Source organism: Pogona vitticeps, chromosome 3, assembly GCF_051106095.1.
Source record: "Pogona vitticeps strain Pit_001003342236 chromosome 3, PviZW2.1, whole genome shotgun sequence".
Classification (NCBI taxonomy): domain Eukaryota; kingdom Metazoa; phylum Chordata; class Lepidosauria; order Squamata; family Agamidae; genus Pogona; species Pogona vitticeps.
In genome coordinates, this window is record NC_135785.1 from 7,611,508 (window position 1) to 7,628,893 (window position 17,386).

At 48.3% G+C, this 17,386-nt stretch overlaps 1 protein-coding gene across 2 annotated transcripts in view; it reads right to left on the minus strand.

Moving 5' to 3' along the window:
- Positions 1-1,388: 1,388 nt before the first annotated feature.
- CHRD (chordin) overlaps positions 1,389-17,386 on the minus strand; it is a 72,100-nt gene continuing 56,102 nt past the window's right edge. For both annotated transcript variants that reach the window (XM_072996269.2, XM_072996268.2), the window contains 8 exons: positions 11,998-12,204; positions 10,320-10,413; positions 9,390-9,440; positions 8,989-9,092; positions 7,635-7,737; positions 3,379-3,533; positions 2,789-2,882; positions 1,389-2,284 (listed from right to left, as the gene is read on the minus strand). In XM_072996269.2, coding sequence (XP_072852370.2) covers positions 2,214-2,284; positions 2,789-2,882; positions 3,379-3,533; positions 7,635-7,737; positions 8,989-9,092; positions 9,390-9,440; positions 10,320-10,413; positions 11,998-12,204 — 879 coding nt within the window. In that variant the 3' untranslated portion in view covers positions 1,389-2,213. The remainder of the gene's footprint in view (positions 2,285-2,788; positions 2,883-3,378; positions 3,534-7,634; positions 7,738-8,988; positions 9,093-9,389; positions 9,441-10,319; positions 10,414-11,997; positions 12,205-17,386) is intronic.

A 17,386-nucleotide genomic window follows, 5' to 3' on the forward strand; every position in this document is an offset into this window, starting at 1 on the left:
GGCTTTGTGATTGATCCCTGTTGTAAGGTAAGCACAGACGGCTGTGGTTGAGATGCGTTAGGGACGAGGACATCCCATTGCTCAAGGGAAGTGATAATTGCAAGAAATATGCATTTCCTTTAGCATCTAATTGGGTGCTCAGCTCTTACAGGAAGGAGATGGGGGAAAAAACCTGGAGTTAATAAATGGGAAGTCATCCCTACCACCAGGGGGCACATCAACTCCATCATGATAGGGACCCACTGAAAGTTTCTGTATAAATAAAAGCTGTGGTTGCTTCCAGGACAGGATTGGAGGGGGCAGATGTCCGAGGCCCCCATTATCAGGATAAGCAGAAGCCCCCCCCCCCAGGGCTGGGGGTGGGAGAGAGAATATTGACACCAGAGTCCCGGAAAACATTACTCAAAAAATCTCAGGATGCCCTGACATATTTTTGTGCTGGTGGGAAAAACAAACTTTAGAAGCTGACCAAAGCGAGAGCGGCAACTGACCTCCGTACTAGAAATGGGACTGATCCTGCCCTAGCATCCAGAGACCTATATTTTGCTGCCTGAGGCAAACAATAGTGTGGAATCCTCCGCCTTCATGGAAAGCAGCTGACAAAGTGGCAAGTGATCCTGATAGCAAGAGAAGGTCCTCCATTCCACTAGGGGGCAGCAGGCTACTGCTCAGGGCATAGGGTACCACACCATCATCTGCAGTCCAACAGATAACCTTCCTAAGTTCTACTGTCTAAGGTTACAACCAGCCCTCTCGCTCATCCATCCCATAGCCATGCTGGTGGGGGAACTCTGGGAGTTGTAGTCCCTCCCCCAAATAACTTCACAGAATCATAGAGTAGGAAGGGGCCTCTAAGGCCATAGAGTCCAACCCTCTGGCTCAAGGCAGGAATCCAAATCAAAACAGATCTGACAGAGGGTTGTCATTTTTCTCTGAATGCCTCAGCACCTCCCGAGGTCATTGGTTCCATCGTCCTACTGCTCCAACAGTTAAGAAGTTTTCCTAACATTCATCTAGCGTCCGGTCGCTTGAGCCCATTATTACGTGCCCTGCACTCTGAGATCATCAGCTTCTTGAAACTCTGCCGTCCAATGGTAGGGCCGGCCCCGTTGTTTTCCCATTCGTCCGTCAGGACTTAGTGGGAGATAGGATGAAGCTATACAACAACAAAAAAACTGGAGAAACACATCGGATAGATTTCTGTTCCTGAATGGCAAGATCCCAAGTGGCCTGCCATGGTGAGGAGCGTGTCCTTCGCAGGTGTGCCTTCAAGTCAGATGCATTCAACTTAGCAACACCATTGGGATGAGGGCCATGGAGAAGGATGGAGAATGGCGGAAACCGCAGGCACACCTGTTAAAACAACCAACGTCTTTCTTTTTCCCCCATTGGTTTTTCCTTTTCTTTAATAAATACAGACTCTTCAATATCCAAACACCGGCTTTGTGATGAGCAGGACAGAGACGACCTCACTCATGGAAACCATAAATTATACAACCAACCAGAGGGGGAGGAAACAGATATTCCTTCCCCCACAATTAAAAATCAAATATTCAAGAAAGGGCAATCAAGGAGGATAATTTTACACCGTATACAGGCTGTTTGGGGGAGGGAGTGTTTCCCACTATGGAGCAGGATGGTGGGGTGTGCCTTATATTCCTTGAAGAGGCCACGGGCATCAGAGAGGTGCGCGCAATCCGACAGCTACGTCCCACAGTAAGTTCGTGACAGTACGTAAGTGGTCGTTCTCGCAAAAGTCAGTGCCCAGGGTTCTAGTCCCCCCTCCCCTAAAAAAGGGCTTTATTGCTATGTCAGGTACACCAAAGTGTGCCACGTCGACCCCCCACAGGCAGCTGCAGCTGTCCTTGATACAAACCCAGAACGGCGACCCCCCCCCACCGCAACCCCAAGTGTCCCACTGCTGTCCTGGATCTCTGAGGCCTTTCACGGAAGCTAAAACAAAGGTGCACAAAAGTATTAAGGCTGCTGCTGTGGCCACCGCCATCTGGCAGAGGAGAACGAGGACACCCGGGATTCAACAGGATGATGAGATCAGAAGGCATCTCGTCATCTTCAAAAGCCAAGGGACCGTGAATGGGTTGAGCGAGGCCTGGAGGAACACCATTGGCGAATCGCTCGGACTTCTTGAGTTCCGTCAAGCGGCTTGACAACTGTCTTCCAGGCGTCTGGACTTCCAAGCTCCTTCTGGTTTCTTAATGTGTCCAGGAATGCTTGGTCTCCTCTGGAAGGAGTCTTTGGCCATCTTCTGGAAAGACATCCGGTGCTGTAGCACAAGGGAACAAAACCAAGAGAGGTGAATGAGAAAGAAAGCAAAGAGAAGGTGGGTACCCTTGTCGTACTGCTCTAACAGTCAGGAACGTTTTCCTGATCTGCGCCCACATGAGCACTCCCCCACCCCTTTGTGCATGTGCACAAGCGTGCATGAGCACTGTGCCACCCTTTGCGCATGCACATGAGCCTGTGTGCCCCTGCATGAGCATACCTGCTCCTTTGTGCATGAGTGTGTGCACGCTCCTTTGTGCCTGTGCACGAGCGCAGGGGGGGTGCCCTGCTTTCCCCAGCCGGTCCGCAAGGCTAAAAAGGTTGGGGACCGCTGCCCTAGAAGGTCATTTTCCCAGGCTTGGCCTGTTTCTAAAAACTGCACAGGTACCACGAGATGGTTATAGCCGGTTTTGTGTGTGGAGAAGGGTGTCCAAGGAATAAAGCTCTGGCTGTGGGATTTGGGGTGGAGCGTGCGCATGCACATGCGCTGGGGCTGTGCCCTCACCTTGGCATTTGGAACAGCAGCCGCTCCCCTTTCCTTCCTCTCTGGCGCAAGAACCGGGAGAGCATTCCTCACGCTGGCACTGCGTCTCGCCAGACTGAAAGAAGAAGAAGAAAAAGAAGTTGGCAAGGGGCTGTGACATGGGAGCCATGACGTGATGATTGCATCCATCGGAGGGGGTGCCCTTTCCTCTCCCCAGGGCTAAAATTTCATGCTTAGCCCTGAACATCCTTTCCAAATGGGTCTGACCTAGAAATGCAAAGGGCCAGGGAAAAAAAGCTGGAAATTAATGCACAGGGAAAGGTATTCCCCTCTCACTGCTTGGGAAGAGGGGAGAGAAGAGAAGGACGTCTCCACCGCCCTGCCACGTTTCCTCCCCACTGCCATTGTTCTCTTCCCTATATCTCCGTTTTGCATTATGTGATTGCCTTATGAGATTCCATCTGGAAACTCGGACATGTGGCTCAGGAGGCAGGGAAGCTGGTCCACCCCAGAATTTTAGCCAGCATCTCCAACCCCATCTTGGTCGTGTGCCCAGGACGTGACCAGGGCTGGAAGTTTCCTCTGCCCTGCGGTGGCCTCTGCTCACTCACCAGACACCAGCAGGTGATGCATTTCATCTCCCCGAAGGGGGGAACTGCCGGGTGCCAGCTCTCGTTATGCGTGTACCACTGCCGTCCAAATCTGCAGGCTCTGGGGCCGTCGGCCTGCATCATGTCGGAAAACGCGGCCGGACTCTTTTCCGAGGCTGTAGATAAAGGAAGAGGTGGGGGGGCAGAAAAGATGGAGAAGAGCGTGGATGGCACTGATGCAGCAAAACACTCTTTGGCAAAACACTGACCCAAACACTAGCATCACGAGTCTACTGAGAAAAGCAGGAAGGATTCAAAGAAGGACTGAGATGTTCTTCAGCAGGGACTCAATTCACTCCCATCTTAATGGCTGTTCTGAACACATTTTCTAAAAGCTCAGAAACAACCCCCTGGAAAGCACACTGATACACTCCAGATATTGCAGAATACAAAACCTACCAGCCTTCGTTAGCTCGTTGTTGTTTAGTCATTGTGTCCGACTCTTTGTAACCCCATGGAGCAGAGCATGCCAGGCCCTCCTCTCTTCCACAGCTTAATGGAGTTGGGTCAAATTCATGTTGGTTGCTTCGATGACACTGTCCAACCATCTCGTCCTCTGTCATCCCCTTCTCTTCTTGCCTTCACACTTTCCCCACATCAGGGTCTTTTCTGGGGAGTCTTCTCAAGAGATGGCCAAAGTATTGGAGCCTCCAGGATCTGTCCTTCCAGTGAGCACTCAAGGTTGATTTCCTTCAGAACGGATAGGTTTGTTCTCCTTGCGGTCCATGGGACTCTCAAGAGTCTCCTCCAGCACCACAATTCGAAAGCATCAATTCTTCGACGGTCAGCCTTATTTATGGTCCAGCTCTCACTTCCATACATTGCTACTGGAAAAACCATAGCTTTGACTATGCGGACTTTTGTTGGCAAGGTGATGTCTCTACTTTTTAAGATGCTGTCTAGGTTTGTCATTGCTTTCCTCCCAAGAAGCAGGCGTCTTTTAATTTCATGACTGCTGTCACCATCTGCAGTGATCATGGAATCCAAGAAAGTAAAATCTGTCACTGCCTCCATATATTCCCCTTCTGTTTGCCAGGAGGTGATGGACCCAGTGGCCATGATCATAGTTTTTTTGATGTTGGGCTTCAGATCATTTTTGGTGCTCTCCTCTTTCACCCTCATTAAGAGGTTCTTTAATTCCTCCTCACTTTCTGCCATCGGAGTCATATCTTCTGCATATCTGACGTTGTCGATATTCCTTCCGGCAATCTTAATTCCGCCTTGGGATTCATCCAGTCCTGCCTTTTGCATGATGTATTCTGCATATAAGTTAAATAAGCAGGGAGACAATATATACAGCCTTGTCGTACTCCTTTCCCAATTTTGAACCAATCGTTGTTCCATATGCAGTTATAACTGTTGCTTCCTGTCCCACATATAGATTTCTCAGGAGATAGATAAGGGAGTCAGGCACTCCCATTTCTTTAAGGACTTGCCATAGTTTGCTGTGGTCCACACAGTCAAAGGCTTTTGCGTAGTCATTGTTAGCTTGACCAACAGCAATGCACTGTGGGAGCTGTAGTCCACAATATTAGGAGGGTATCAAGTTGCTCATCTCAGTACTCTCCATGAGGTGTGTAGCATGGTTTCAGTGGAACCATCTCAGACTGTAGGAGACTCTCAGCAGGATGTATGCCCTTCTGTGCAAAAAAGTCCTACCATATAAAAAGCTAGCTTGTCCGGGAGAGGTTCTCGTATCTTGCTGACATGCTGGTTTTCCAAGATGAAGAACTCTTGTTGTTGAACTGTTGTTGTTGAGTAACCTCTATTGCAACTTGAAGTAGTCAAACTCAGGCTATGGCAGACCACGGTTGATGGCACTGTTATTGGCCAATCCATTTCTGGGCTTTCGTGGACCTTCATACTGTCCCGGCAAGGTCTCTTAAACTTCCATAGTTATGATCATTAAATAGACAGGCAAGCAAACTGAGAAACAAGCCCAGAGTCCTCGGAAATAAACTCTTCGGTGCCATAGATGAACATACATGTTCTATGCATATTGATGCTCTGTGTGGGAGCAGGCTAAGGGCCACATATGGCACTTTGCACACAGAACAATCACGGATGCTGACTAGGCCCTTTAATATAGCTTGGTTCCAGATGCTTTCTGAATCTGTCTCTGGCACTAGGCTTACCCAAGTTTGGAAAAGTTACTTTAAGAAAAATAACTACAGTATCCGAATCCTCCAGACAGGGATGGGTATCAGACATGCTGGCTGTGGGACTCTGAGAACAGCAACTCGAAAATGCAAGTATTCTATTTCTGGACGTGCCTTAGGCTCCTCTGGGATAAGTCAGGATATCTAAAACTTCTTTTTGGTTACTTCTTATCTTCCATTCCATTCTGCGCTGGCCCCTCCACATCTTGAATCTTGCCTCTAGGATCTGGGTGCCAGGCCAAGAAGAAGCTAGAGTGCAGCCAGGAGCATGAGGGACCTAGAAACCAAACCCTGTGAGGAACAGATGGAAGAGCTATGGTGTGTTTAGTCCGGATAGAAGAAGATTAAAGGGAGGTGCGATTGTGGTCTTTTAAAATATCTGTAGGATTATCATACCAAGGAAAGGAGCAGACTTGTTCCAAAGAGAGGCTAGAATTTCATTTGGTATATTTATACATTCATATATTCATAACTTACAACCTCAAATGTAAGTTAAAGTGAAATTCCTCCATCCCTAACTTGATCTCCAGAGGGTGGGAATACAATAAATGGGTGCAAACGGCAATGAGCAAAGCAAAAAGCAGAGTGCTGCTTATACACCACCCCATAGTGCTTTAAGCGTGCTCTGAGTGGTTTTTATTTTAAATTTTGCAGGCTATACATTACACATACCCCAGTAAGCTGGACACTCAATTTGCTGAGCTTGGAAGAATGGAAGACAGAGTCAACCCTGAACTAGTTAATTGAGCTTGTTGGATTGAACTCAGGCTGTAAGTAGAGTCTTGACTGCATTACTGCAGTTTAACCACTGTGCCAAGAGACTCCAATGGGACAGATTTTTGCTACACTTTCCCAACCGTGAGAGGTCTTTAGCTGTTACTGCAAGAGGTCTTTTTCCAGAAATTACTTTATGTTGAGGTTGGCTGGACTTTTGTCAAGACTGCTATTATTACCTGGCTTCCTACTCTGAGGTCCCTTCCAGCTCTGTGATTTTAGGATTCCACATGTCCAATTGAGAGTTTTCTTTGCAAACACATCATATCAAATAAAGAGCTAAAGGTGACCATCGCTGGATGCAACTATCTACGAGAGGTAATGTGCTCTGTATGGAGGACTTGGAACAGCATCTAGTGTGGATGAGAAGGCCAATTCGAGAGTGAGAATCCCATCCACACTGAACACAAATACAGTCTGTCCCCTGTCCAGCTCCCTGATTTTGCTGCTTTCGGGACTGCCTCTTTGCCTCAGCCTGCTGAACAAGGGTCTCTTCAAATTGGGAGAGGCCATGAAGCACTGCCTGCCTCCAGGCTGAACGCTCAGATGTCAAGGTTTCCCATCGGTTGAGGTCCATTCCTAAGGCCTTCAGATCCCACTTGCAGATCTCCTTGTATCACAGCTGCCGTCTCCCTCTGGGGTGGTTTCCCTGCACTAATTCTCTATACAGGAGATCCTTTGGAATCCAACCATCAGCCATTCTCACGACATGCCCAAGCCAACGTAGACGTCGCCGTTTCAGTAATGTACACATGCTAAAAATTCCAGCTCGTTCTAGGACGACTCTATTTGGAAATTTGTCCTGCCAGGTGAGACCAAAAATGAGTCATAGACGACACCTATGGAAGGTGTTCAACTTCCTCTCCTGCCGTGCATGCAAGGTCTAGGACTCACTGCAATACAGAAGTGTGCTCAGGACACAGGCTCTAGACCTGGATCTTGGTCTATGCATATACAGCTGGGAATAAAACTCCTCTTGCAGCTTATGCACAGTCACATCCATACACATGCTGAGATACATTATATGTTAATGAGCTTGTGTCTGTGTGTGCTCTGGGAGATTTGACTTTAAATGACATAGACACATCTCAAAGGAGAGTGAACTCGGAAGTCAGGCAAATATTGCACTGTTTTACCGTAACACTTTCAGTAACACCTTTCTTGCTGCTGGATCATAAAGAAAGCCATCCTCTCCACTCTGGGGAAAAAGCTCAGGACTTGTGATCTTGACAAGTGACTCCTGCAGCCTGGCCTTAGCTCTACGGGCTGCCGCGCTCTCCTCACCTGAGCACTGCTTGCAGCAGTCGGAGGGGTTGACGCGGACGGGGTTCCTGCAGGTCAGGTGGGGACACTGGACTTTCTCACAGTGTACTTCTCCGGTGGCTCCCTGTGGGAAGAAGGTGGGCAGGTTTGGATGTGTGAGCATCATTGGTACACTATGCTCCTGACCACCATATAACCAAGGTGCAGGAAAAGGTAACACACCTGCACATTGGCACACCTATGTATTTATAGGCTAGCTCTATTATGTTATTGTTAAGCTAGTGGTTCCAGCTTTGGGTCCCCAGATGTTCTTGGACTACAACTCCCAGAAGGGGTGTGTTTTCACCCAAGAACATCTGGGGAGTCAAGGCTGGGAACCACCTGCATAAGCTGTAGCAGAACCATCCTTTAGACAAGCTGGTCAGCCCCTCCCTGAAGAGACATGGCAGAGATTGGATTGCTTTTTATTTGGGCCTCCCCAAAGCTGACCCAACACCCCACCATGACTACTGAGAGTGACAGTCAAAAAAACCTCAGTTTGGGGGCAAGAACTCCAGGTTTGCCCGTCTTGGAGATTCTGGTGCCCAAGAAACGAAATGTTGCTTTCCAGAATGGCACTTAGCTTATTTCATCTCAGCGGCGCCAACCAGACACCTTATTCTGAGTAAAAAAAGCAAAAACAAAAAACAAAAAAACAAAAAACTAAAAAACAAAAAACAAAAAAACAAAAAAGCACTTGCTTCTTTTTTATGGAAATGAAGGACATACTTCTCAGTGTAAAGATTCTAACAGAAACCGAGAAAGTATACAAACTCAATCAAACCTAGTATTGTCAATATTGATTGACCAAGGCTCTTTAGGGCTTCAGGCAAAATCCTCTCCTTCCATTATGGGGAAATCCCTATCATTTCCAAGTGGCCAGCTGTCTAAATAGCTACCCAGAGCCGACTCTGCTTAGCAGCCAAAAGCAGACAAGATCCATGTGTTCAGGGTGATAGGGTGGGAACTCTGTCCGTGTTGGATTTCCAGGTGCAGGCTGACCCAACTGAATCCTCCTCCGCCTAAACATGATCCCTTCAGACAGAAGGCTAGCCTTTCAGGGAGAACGTAACACTAGAAAACTTCTGCTTGATACGTAACTTTCTACACAAGGAGCATTTTCGTTCCGTTGTTTTGTCTTCCTACAGATCAGCTTCTACTGAGATAAGCTTCTCTTGTGGGTCAAAGATGGTGCAACTCAGAAATAGCCTTATTGCTGCAGTGAGGACAATGGTTGACATAAACAATTGAGGGATAGAAGGTGCTAGTCCTCATGAGTGTTGGCTGGCTCAGGGTCCAGGGTCTCGTTCAAAGCACAACGGAGGATCCCCCCTACCTTGCAGGTGCAAATAGCGCATTTGATGAGGCCAAAGGGAGGGACCACCGGGTGCCACCGGGTGCCAGCTTCCCGCCAGGTCTTGTCACCATCGAAGTAGCAGCCTAAAGCAGGAGAAAGGAAGTCAAAAAGCCTCACTTGACTCTTTCAGGGAATTGAGATGCTTTTTTCTTAGAAGTGAGGTTCCAACAGCCAAGTGATGACAGAACGAGCTTGCAATAAGGGATGCAACAGGTGCAGCCGTTCAAAGGCAGAAGGCTGGTCCACACCCGCTCCTGGCGCTTTTAAGTTGGTGAAAGCATGCATGCTAGCCTCCCCCACCCTGATGTTGGATTACAACTCCCATCCTCCTCAGCCAGTCCAGCCAGAACCTCTCACGCACCCCTTCCCCTGTGTTTTACCTTCACTGCTATCTCGGACTTTCTCCGCTCTCTGTTCGTCTTCTGTCTTGTCTGTTCGAGATGAGAGGGTGGAGAAAAAAAGCAGACAAGCATACAGGGATCACGGGAGAGAGAAAAAGCAAGCTGCCAAGTGCCCCCCAAGGTAGGCACCTCCTTTTCCCCCTTCTCCACTGCCTTCCAGTCCTGCCAGCCACACGGCCCTTGTGGCCCTCTCCAGACCCCATCGGCTCCAGAACCACCCACGACCCCCAACGCCATCTGAACAATCCTGGCTTGAGCGCACCCAGTGATCATGAACATCCTGCTTTAAGGTTCAGGTTGTGGCCAGGGGTGGGAAGGTCCTTGGCAGCTCCTGATTCCTTCCAGGAAGGGCTTGGAAAAGTTACTTTTTCAGATTAAAAAACCCCCAGCACTCCCAGGCCACCACCAGCACAGAGGTGAGGGTGGGTGGGGCATTATGGCAACCACATCCGAAAAAGGAACATTCCCATCCTCAATTTCCAGTAAAGGTATGCAGGGTCTTGGTATAGGATGATCATTCTGGGAGTTGCAGAACTGCTGGTGAACTCAGTGGTTTAGGTCTTTGGCTGCAGAGGTTGAGAGTTCGATTCTCCACTGGGGGCCTCCTTGACAGGGGCTGGACTGGATGATCCAGAGGATCCCTTCCGGCTTTGCATTTCCAAGATGACTGTTGTTGTTATTGTTGTTGCTGTTAAAAGCACAACTCTGTGCATCCCTAGCTTCTAGGATCTAACTGGACCTGTGCTCCCCCTTATTTGAACATCTGCAGGTTTGGTCTGGAGAGGGTCCCCCACCCTGCTGTTCTCACGCTCCCTATATCGGCATCTCTGTGAATGCTTTTGGCATCATAGACTGAACCCCCCTCCCTCCCTCTTTCGGCAACTCTTCCCTTCGCGTGCCCTGCATTACCTTCACACGTCGGGCAGCACCGATCCTGTGGATGCACCACCCGGGAGCAGTTGAGAGGCTGGCACAGAACAGGGTCACAGATGACGGTGCGCTTCTGTAGACAGAGACAGGACAGAAAGAGGCAACAGGAGAAGAATTGCATAAAAGAATTACGTGAAAGGTGTCAGAGAGGGCAAAAAAACTAAATTGTCAACACTTCTGCTCCTGGGGAGGTCACTTGTTACCAAGCTGACTCTCACCCGGTACGGCCACTTCCATAATCTTACCCTGAAGATGGCTCCCAGCAATCCATGCCTTTTTTGTCTTAAACTGCCGTATTTAAAAATATTATGATATGTTCAATTGGTTGTCAATCTTGCCACTTCCTGGCTGAAATCCAATCTTAAGTCCCAAGCTGAGCAAGGCCTATTGAATCAATGAAACTTACAAAGGAATCGTCTCGCCACGTCCCCAATGGGTCTACTTTAGTTATAACTTATTACTGGATTTCAGCCACTGTATCTTTAATTGCATCCGTTTTTCATCCTGTTCTAAGCTGCCCGGGGAGAAATATGTCATAGGAATCATATTAATTCATTGATTTAATTAATTTTTTTAAAATGAAGCAATTCTCACCAGTCCAGCCTTGGGTGCGTCGTTCACTTCCTTCTTATGAAGATTTGAAGAGTTATTTTTTTTTTTGACCACAAGGTCATGCAGGCTGAGGAATTGGGAGAGTCCTTCTGCTTTAAAAAGGAACACTTTCGCAAGCTCTTCACTGTTAGAGCAGTATTTTATTATTGATTGATTGATTGATTGATTGATTGATTGATTGATTGATTGATTGATTGATTTGATTTGATTTGATTTGATTTGTATCCCACTCATCTGGTCAAATAGACCACTCTGAGCGGCTCTGATTTGTATCCATATATTAAGCAGCCGGTTGGACTCGACGGCCTTAAGAGGCCCCTTCCAACTCCATGATTCTATGAGATCTTGCAGAATGAGGAATTTGGAGAGTTCTAGTTGGGTTTTTTTTAAGGCATGCTTTCCCAGGCTCTGGGTTCCCTACAAGCAAACACGATGGTTGTGCACCCTCCTGGACATTCTACCAAAGGTAAAGGTCAAGGTTCCCCTTGACAATTTTGTCCAGTCATGTTCAACTCTAGGGGGCAGTGCTCATCCCTGTTTCCAAGCCATAGAGCCAGCATTTGTCCGAAGACAATCTTCCGTGGTCACATGGTCAGCGCGACTAGACACTGAATGGCATTACCTTCCCACCGTGGTGGGACCTATTTATCTACTCACATTTTTAGATGCTCTCGAACCTCTAGGTTGGTGGGAGCTGGGACAAGCGACGGGGGCTCACTGTGTCGTGTGGATTCGATCTTACGACTGCAGGTATTCTGACCTTGCAGCCCGGAGGCCTCTGTGGTTTAACCTGCAGCGCCACCAAGTCCCTCTACATTCTACCAAAGCCACAACCTTTTGCAACACAGGTTCAAATTCTACCCGCTGGGTCTGATGTGTTAAAACACTGATTTTGAGAATTTGCAGACTTAAGATCATAACAAGACTCCGAGGCAATGGTTCCCTTTAGCCTCCAAAGAAAGGAGGTTCCCTGGGCAAGGGCAGGTATCTATACCAGCCACTTTTATCTGTGTGTCTCCCCCCCCCCCGGCATATTTCCACTCACCTGGCAACTACATATAGAACATTTCTTATCATAGTCTGGGGCCCAGCGGGAGCCATGCGGGCGATGCTGTCCTTCAAAAAAGCAGGAGTTGGGGTCTTTCTTCAACTCCTCGGGGTCTTTTTGGTTTGTATTCTCAGGAAGCTCTTTTTCCGGGACCTTGGGTGCCAGATGGACACCCCCTGCCTTGCAATGGTTGGGAATATGCACCTGAAAGAAAAGGGGCCGTTAGACCAGTAGGGTCAGATTTGAAAACGCAGAGCAACCCAGCCGAAATGCACAAACAGGAAAGGGATCAAACTCCACGCAAACTTTGAGGACAAAGGTGATGATTAAAAATGCAAGAAAGGTATCAATGTGGGACTATCTGAAAACACAGACCAGTGAGAAAAATTATTTCTTTGACTACCACCCCCTGACTCCTCCAGCTGGAGCTTCTTGGCATTAAAATCCCCCCAAAAGGAACTTTTTAAAGCAAAGAATAAGAACTGACTTTAGGTACATGAGCCTTTGAACACAGACAGCCGCCCTGCTGCTACTCAATGGATACTAGACATTGTCCTTTTAAAAAAGTAACTTTTCAACCTCTGGCTTGAAAAAGATCCAGATTCTGGGACAGAATTGGTTCTGCCCTCACGGCAACAAGATCTCCTTTCTACACCCCTTCGTCCCTGATCTCACTTATCCTCGTGAGTTATAGCCGTAATAAATTTGTGGCCGTGGTGGCCAGGGAATCCTGGGGCCTGTAGTGCAAAATGTAACTTTCCCATAGTCTGCAGCCACTCCTCCAAATCTCTGTTGTGCCACGCTGAGCTGGGAAGCACCACTTGAATGCTGCCCTTCCTGTTTCCTTACCACACCTCCACATCATCTTTGAATGGCTCCTCTCCTTGTACTGATCTGGCTGTCCTTCTTTCTCATCATCTGCTCACCAGAGACATCTCAACTGCAGCAGCTGTTTGTCATATGGGGAGGCTTTGAGAGACACCAAAGGAGCACAAGAAGCTTGATGAAGAATTTCATTGGCTATGCCAGGGTCAGATCCAGCCCCTGCTCTGGCTGACAGAGCCCCATCTGCACTTCCTTTGGTGGTCTGCCCCCCACCCCGTTCTTTTTCCTACACACAGCCCATTTCAACCTCAGCTCATAGGAAAACTACTTATTCAGCTACACTGGTTTCATTAAATTCCTTTTTTCTTCCTCATAGGGATTGTTTTTTATTGTGCCTTCAGGATCTCATTTTCAAGAAATCCCCATCCTTCATGCACCCCTTTCTAACCACAGAATCTCACTCAGTAGTTTCATAGGCTTACTGAAATCAGCTTTAAAAAATATTCTAGAGTAAGCGTTAAACCACCTTCCGCTTTCCCTTGTCTCTGTAGAAGGAAGGTAAAGAGGGTGTGGCCACTTCTACTCAAGACTCCTTCTTATTTCCACCCTATTGACCTGTTCTTCCCTATTGGTGAGGACCAAACCAAAGGCAATTAATTCTCCTTTCTTGTTTCTTCCATCCTCTGGAAGACCAGGTTGTTCACAAAGAAGTGAAGAATTTGGTGGGCTGTCCATTTTTGGTAGAGTTGGTCTTCCAACAAATATCAGGAGAGTTGAAGCCTCCCATTACTACTTTATCTCTTTGAATGTTTGGTGAACTGATCTAGGAGGGCATTATCCAGTCACTATCCAGTCTAACTTGGAGGGCTGTAGCAAACTTGTCACTACTGTTTCTCTGACCTCTGATTTTTATCCAAATGCTGTCTACCAACTACCCATGCTTCTACTCATGGATATCCTTCTCCTTCTCCACATCTTTTATATATAATGCCACTCCTCTTCCCTTCCTAGTTGGTCTATTCTTTTTGAACGAGTGTTTGAGTTATCAGTGACATCCCAGTAGGTTTCTGTAATGCCTGTTAAATCATATTTGCCTTCCTGTGTTAACAGTTCAAGCTCGTCTTCTATGTTTCCCATGCTCTATTAGTACAGAGATATTATAAACCTGGTGTCATAACAACCACCACAACAGCAACAACAGTCTTAGAACTGCAGAGCTGGGAGGGACCCTATGGCTCAAGGAGGCCAGCCCCTGTCAAGGAGGCCTAGTGGGGCACAGAAGTCCCAATATCTGTCTAATTAGATATTTAAACCACTGATTCTCACCAGCTGCTTCCTTATTGTCTTTTCCCATCCATGGGTGAGTTCCTGTACTAATGCTTCAAGTTTCTGGTGAATCACTGACATTTTCCCCCCAGGACATGGTGCCCCTTTTCCCCTGGAATATCATCTCCCTCCCCAGCAGGATTCAGTTAAAGACTTCCTATGTGTAACAGTCCTACCAAACAGGTTCTTTCTAGCTCCTGTGAAGTCTAACCCACCTCTTGTTAGAAGGCTTTCCCCATGGAAATGCAGTATAGTGGTGCCTCGCAAGACGATGTTAATTCATTCCGCGAAAAACGCTGTCTTGCGAACACATCGTCTTGCGAAACGCAGTTCCTCATAGGAATGCACTGAAATCTATTTAATGCGTTCCAATGGGGAAAAATCATTGTCTTGCAAAAATTGTCCATAGAAAACATTGTGCCTCCAGGTCTTTGACTCTCCTACCCACAGCCTTGTAGTCACTTGCAACAGGCTGAGCGCTGCATCTGGCCGGTATTGTTTGTCCGCATGAGGATCAGAAGGAAGGGATCATGGTCGGTGTGTTCAGTGAGCCTTCTCAAGCTCTCTGTCACATCTTGGATCTTTTCCCCAGGGAGACAGCATATCCTTCCTGAGATATTCTGTCCAATGCCTAGACAGTTGCCTCTGTTCCCACAGCAGGGACTCACCTACCCCCCATGACATGTATTCTCCTCTGGGAGGAGACAAGCGCCATGTCATTTACAGTCTCCTCCATGACCATGTTGTCTAGCCCCAAGGATACATCATGCCTGCTCTGAGTTTTACTTCTCTGTGCCCTGCTCCTCCTAAGGCTTGCCTTCGTCTCTTGGGATTCTTCTTTCTTCCCAGAGACAGACGCATCTCTGTGGTCCTTTCTGGAGAGTTTGCTCTGCTCCATCTAGAAACACATCCTCTTCCCTGAGGACCAAAACATGGATAAGCAGGCCTTAAAGCAGCTGCACCCTCTCTTCTAGCAGGGCAACCAGCTTGCCTTCCCTGGAGGTAGAGACGCCTACATTTTCAGACAGGAAGAAAACAAGAGTGCAGATATTGCAGCTCCCTGTAACCGTTCCCTCATCATCCATTTAGTCCTATAGGGTTGTTTATGGAGCCGTCTGTGAGGGCAGAGGCTCCAGCTGTCCCTTGGGGGAGCTGTCTGTGGCGGGCTGTCTCAGACCCATGTCCCTCCAGCAGACTTCAGGGAGACTCCCGCAATAGGGCTGCCTGAGGGCACAGACAGTGGGGTGAGGGGAGCAGAGGTTGATAAGCCACATCAGAAGGATGCGGCAGAAGACAACTTGGGTTTAGAGGAGGAGGAGGAGGAAGAAGAAGAAGAGGAAGAGGAGGACTTGGACGTGTCATGCTCAACAGACTCTGAGGGCGAAGAGTGGGCAGAAGCTGTGGAAGAGCTGGCTCCCCTTTCTGCACCTTCAGGGAGGTGATCTGGAACCCCTGGACTGGAGAATGGGTCCAGTTTCCAGCTGGGTAAGGGGACACAAGGAGATGCACCCCCTTCAGCTCTTTCTCCAATGATCCTCGGAGACCAAAACATCTTGCTGGGCCCACCAGCCCTGCCCTGACCCAGGGCAGGCACTGGTGGAGGAAGTGGCAGAAAGGGCTCCTACGGCAGAGCTGCTGCTGGCAGGTTGGACAGCATCCAACAGACCATACAGGCCCTCCTTGGAAGGTGTCAGCTGACCAGGGTCAATGTGACCAACTAGACCTTAGTCCTGGACTGGAGTCTTCGCTGACCTAGTGACTGGAATTCAGGCTCAGTTGAGGGAAGAGCCCCATGGAGGGCTAGTGGAGCCAACAGTCATCATAGATTCATATCATAGAATTATCGTAGGGTTGCAAGGGACCTTGGAGGTCTTCTAGTTCAACCTCCTGCCCAAGGGACCTTATATGATCCATTTGAAAGTGGACTACGGGGCAGGCTTGGGTACCCAACCAACCTTTATATCTTCCCCTTCCATTCCAATAAAGGCCAGCTCAAGCAGAGATGGGAGTCTGGAATTCATGGAGCACATTGTCAAAGAGACTGTCCTCACACACAGCCCCAATAAGGACAGGGAGGGCAGAATTCCACACTTGTCTTTCCTTCAAACTCCTCAACTAAATGCCTCCGTAAAAGGAAATGAGTCTTGCTCATGAGCTCACAGGGACTGGGAATTGCAGCTATAAATGGCAGCTGCTAACTCTGCCCACTTTCTCTGTGTTACAGCCCTTCTCCTTGGAGCACAGCACATGGCTGCGCTCAAAGAGCCAAAAACACATACAAACGTCCAAAATTATTTTTTTAAAAAAACATCCTGTCAGCACAACTTAACCCCCTTGGGTGGCGAGGAAGAAATGACAGCAAGGGGGGGAAAAGGGTGAGTAAAACCAGCACTTAGGAGGGGCATTCAAAGAATGAAACTAAAAGGTGCCCCACCTGAAGTAGGAAGCCAGGAAGAAGTCAATCAAACCCACATTTGATCTGTTGAATTGTATACCTGGCCTTTGCATTTGAAAAGAGGGTGGAAGCTGGCATTGTTCCCCAGTAGAAGTGGGGTATGTTCCTACTTGTAGATCCCTCCGTGCACTGGAGGCTGGGGACTCCAATGCCATGTGGGTGGCGAATTCGCTCCGCATGTCGATCGGAACTTTAAAAGAGAAATCCAAAGTTCTGAAGCGGCTTGGGAATAACATTCAGCACCTTGGACAAGGGCTAAAAAAGACCACCCTCCACGGAATCTACATACACCTGGGATTGAAACACACGGAGCTCCACATATTGTGTGACTGCAGGTCCCAACATCTCTCTCCACTGGCAATGTTGACTAGGGCTGATGGGAGTTGTAGTCCAACATTTGTCAGGTTAAATGTTTCCAGCACTCCACCTGCCGCCACCTTTGCTGAAAAGCGACCCCCCACCAATTTTTCACCCTTGCTGAGGCTGATGATGCCTCAAAGGCCAGTCCAGCAACCGCGGGAGGGCCAGGCATCCCCCCCCTCCCCGCCTTACCTACAATGCTGACAAAGTTTTTTTTTTTCACCCTCGCAACCTTGGGACTTGCTCCTGCAAATCCTGAGCTGCTGTTCTTGCTCAGAGAGGCAATCCGTCTGGCCAGTATTTCAGAGCATCAACCCGCAGGACACACGCTCACAGAGCAGATGGCACTGAGCCCCTTTCCTCCCCCCCCCCAGAACAAGCACAGATGAGGCTCCTGAGCCACCAGAGGGAAACAAGCAT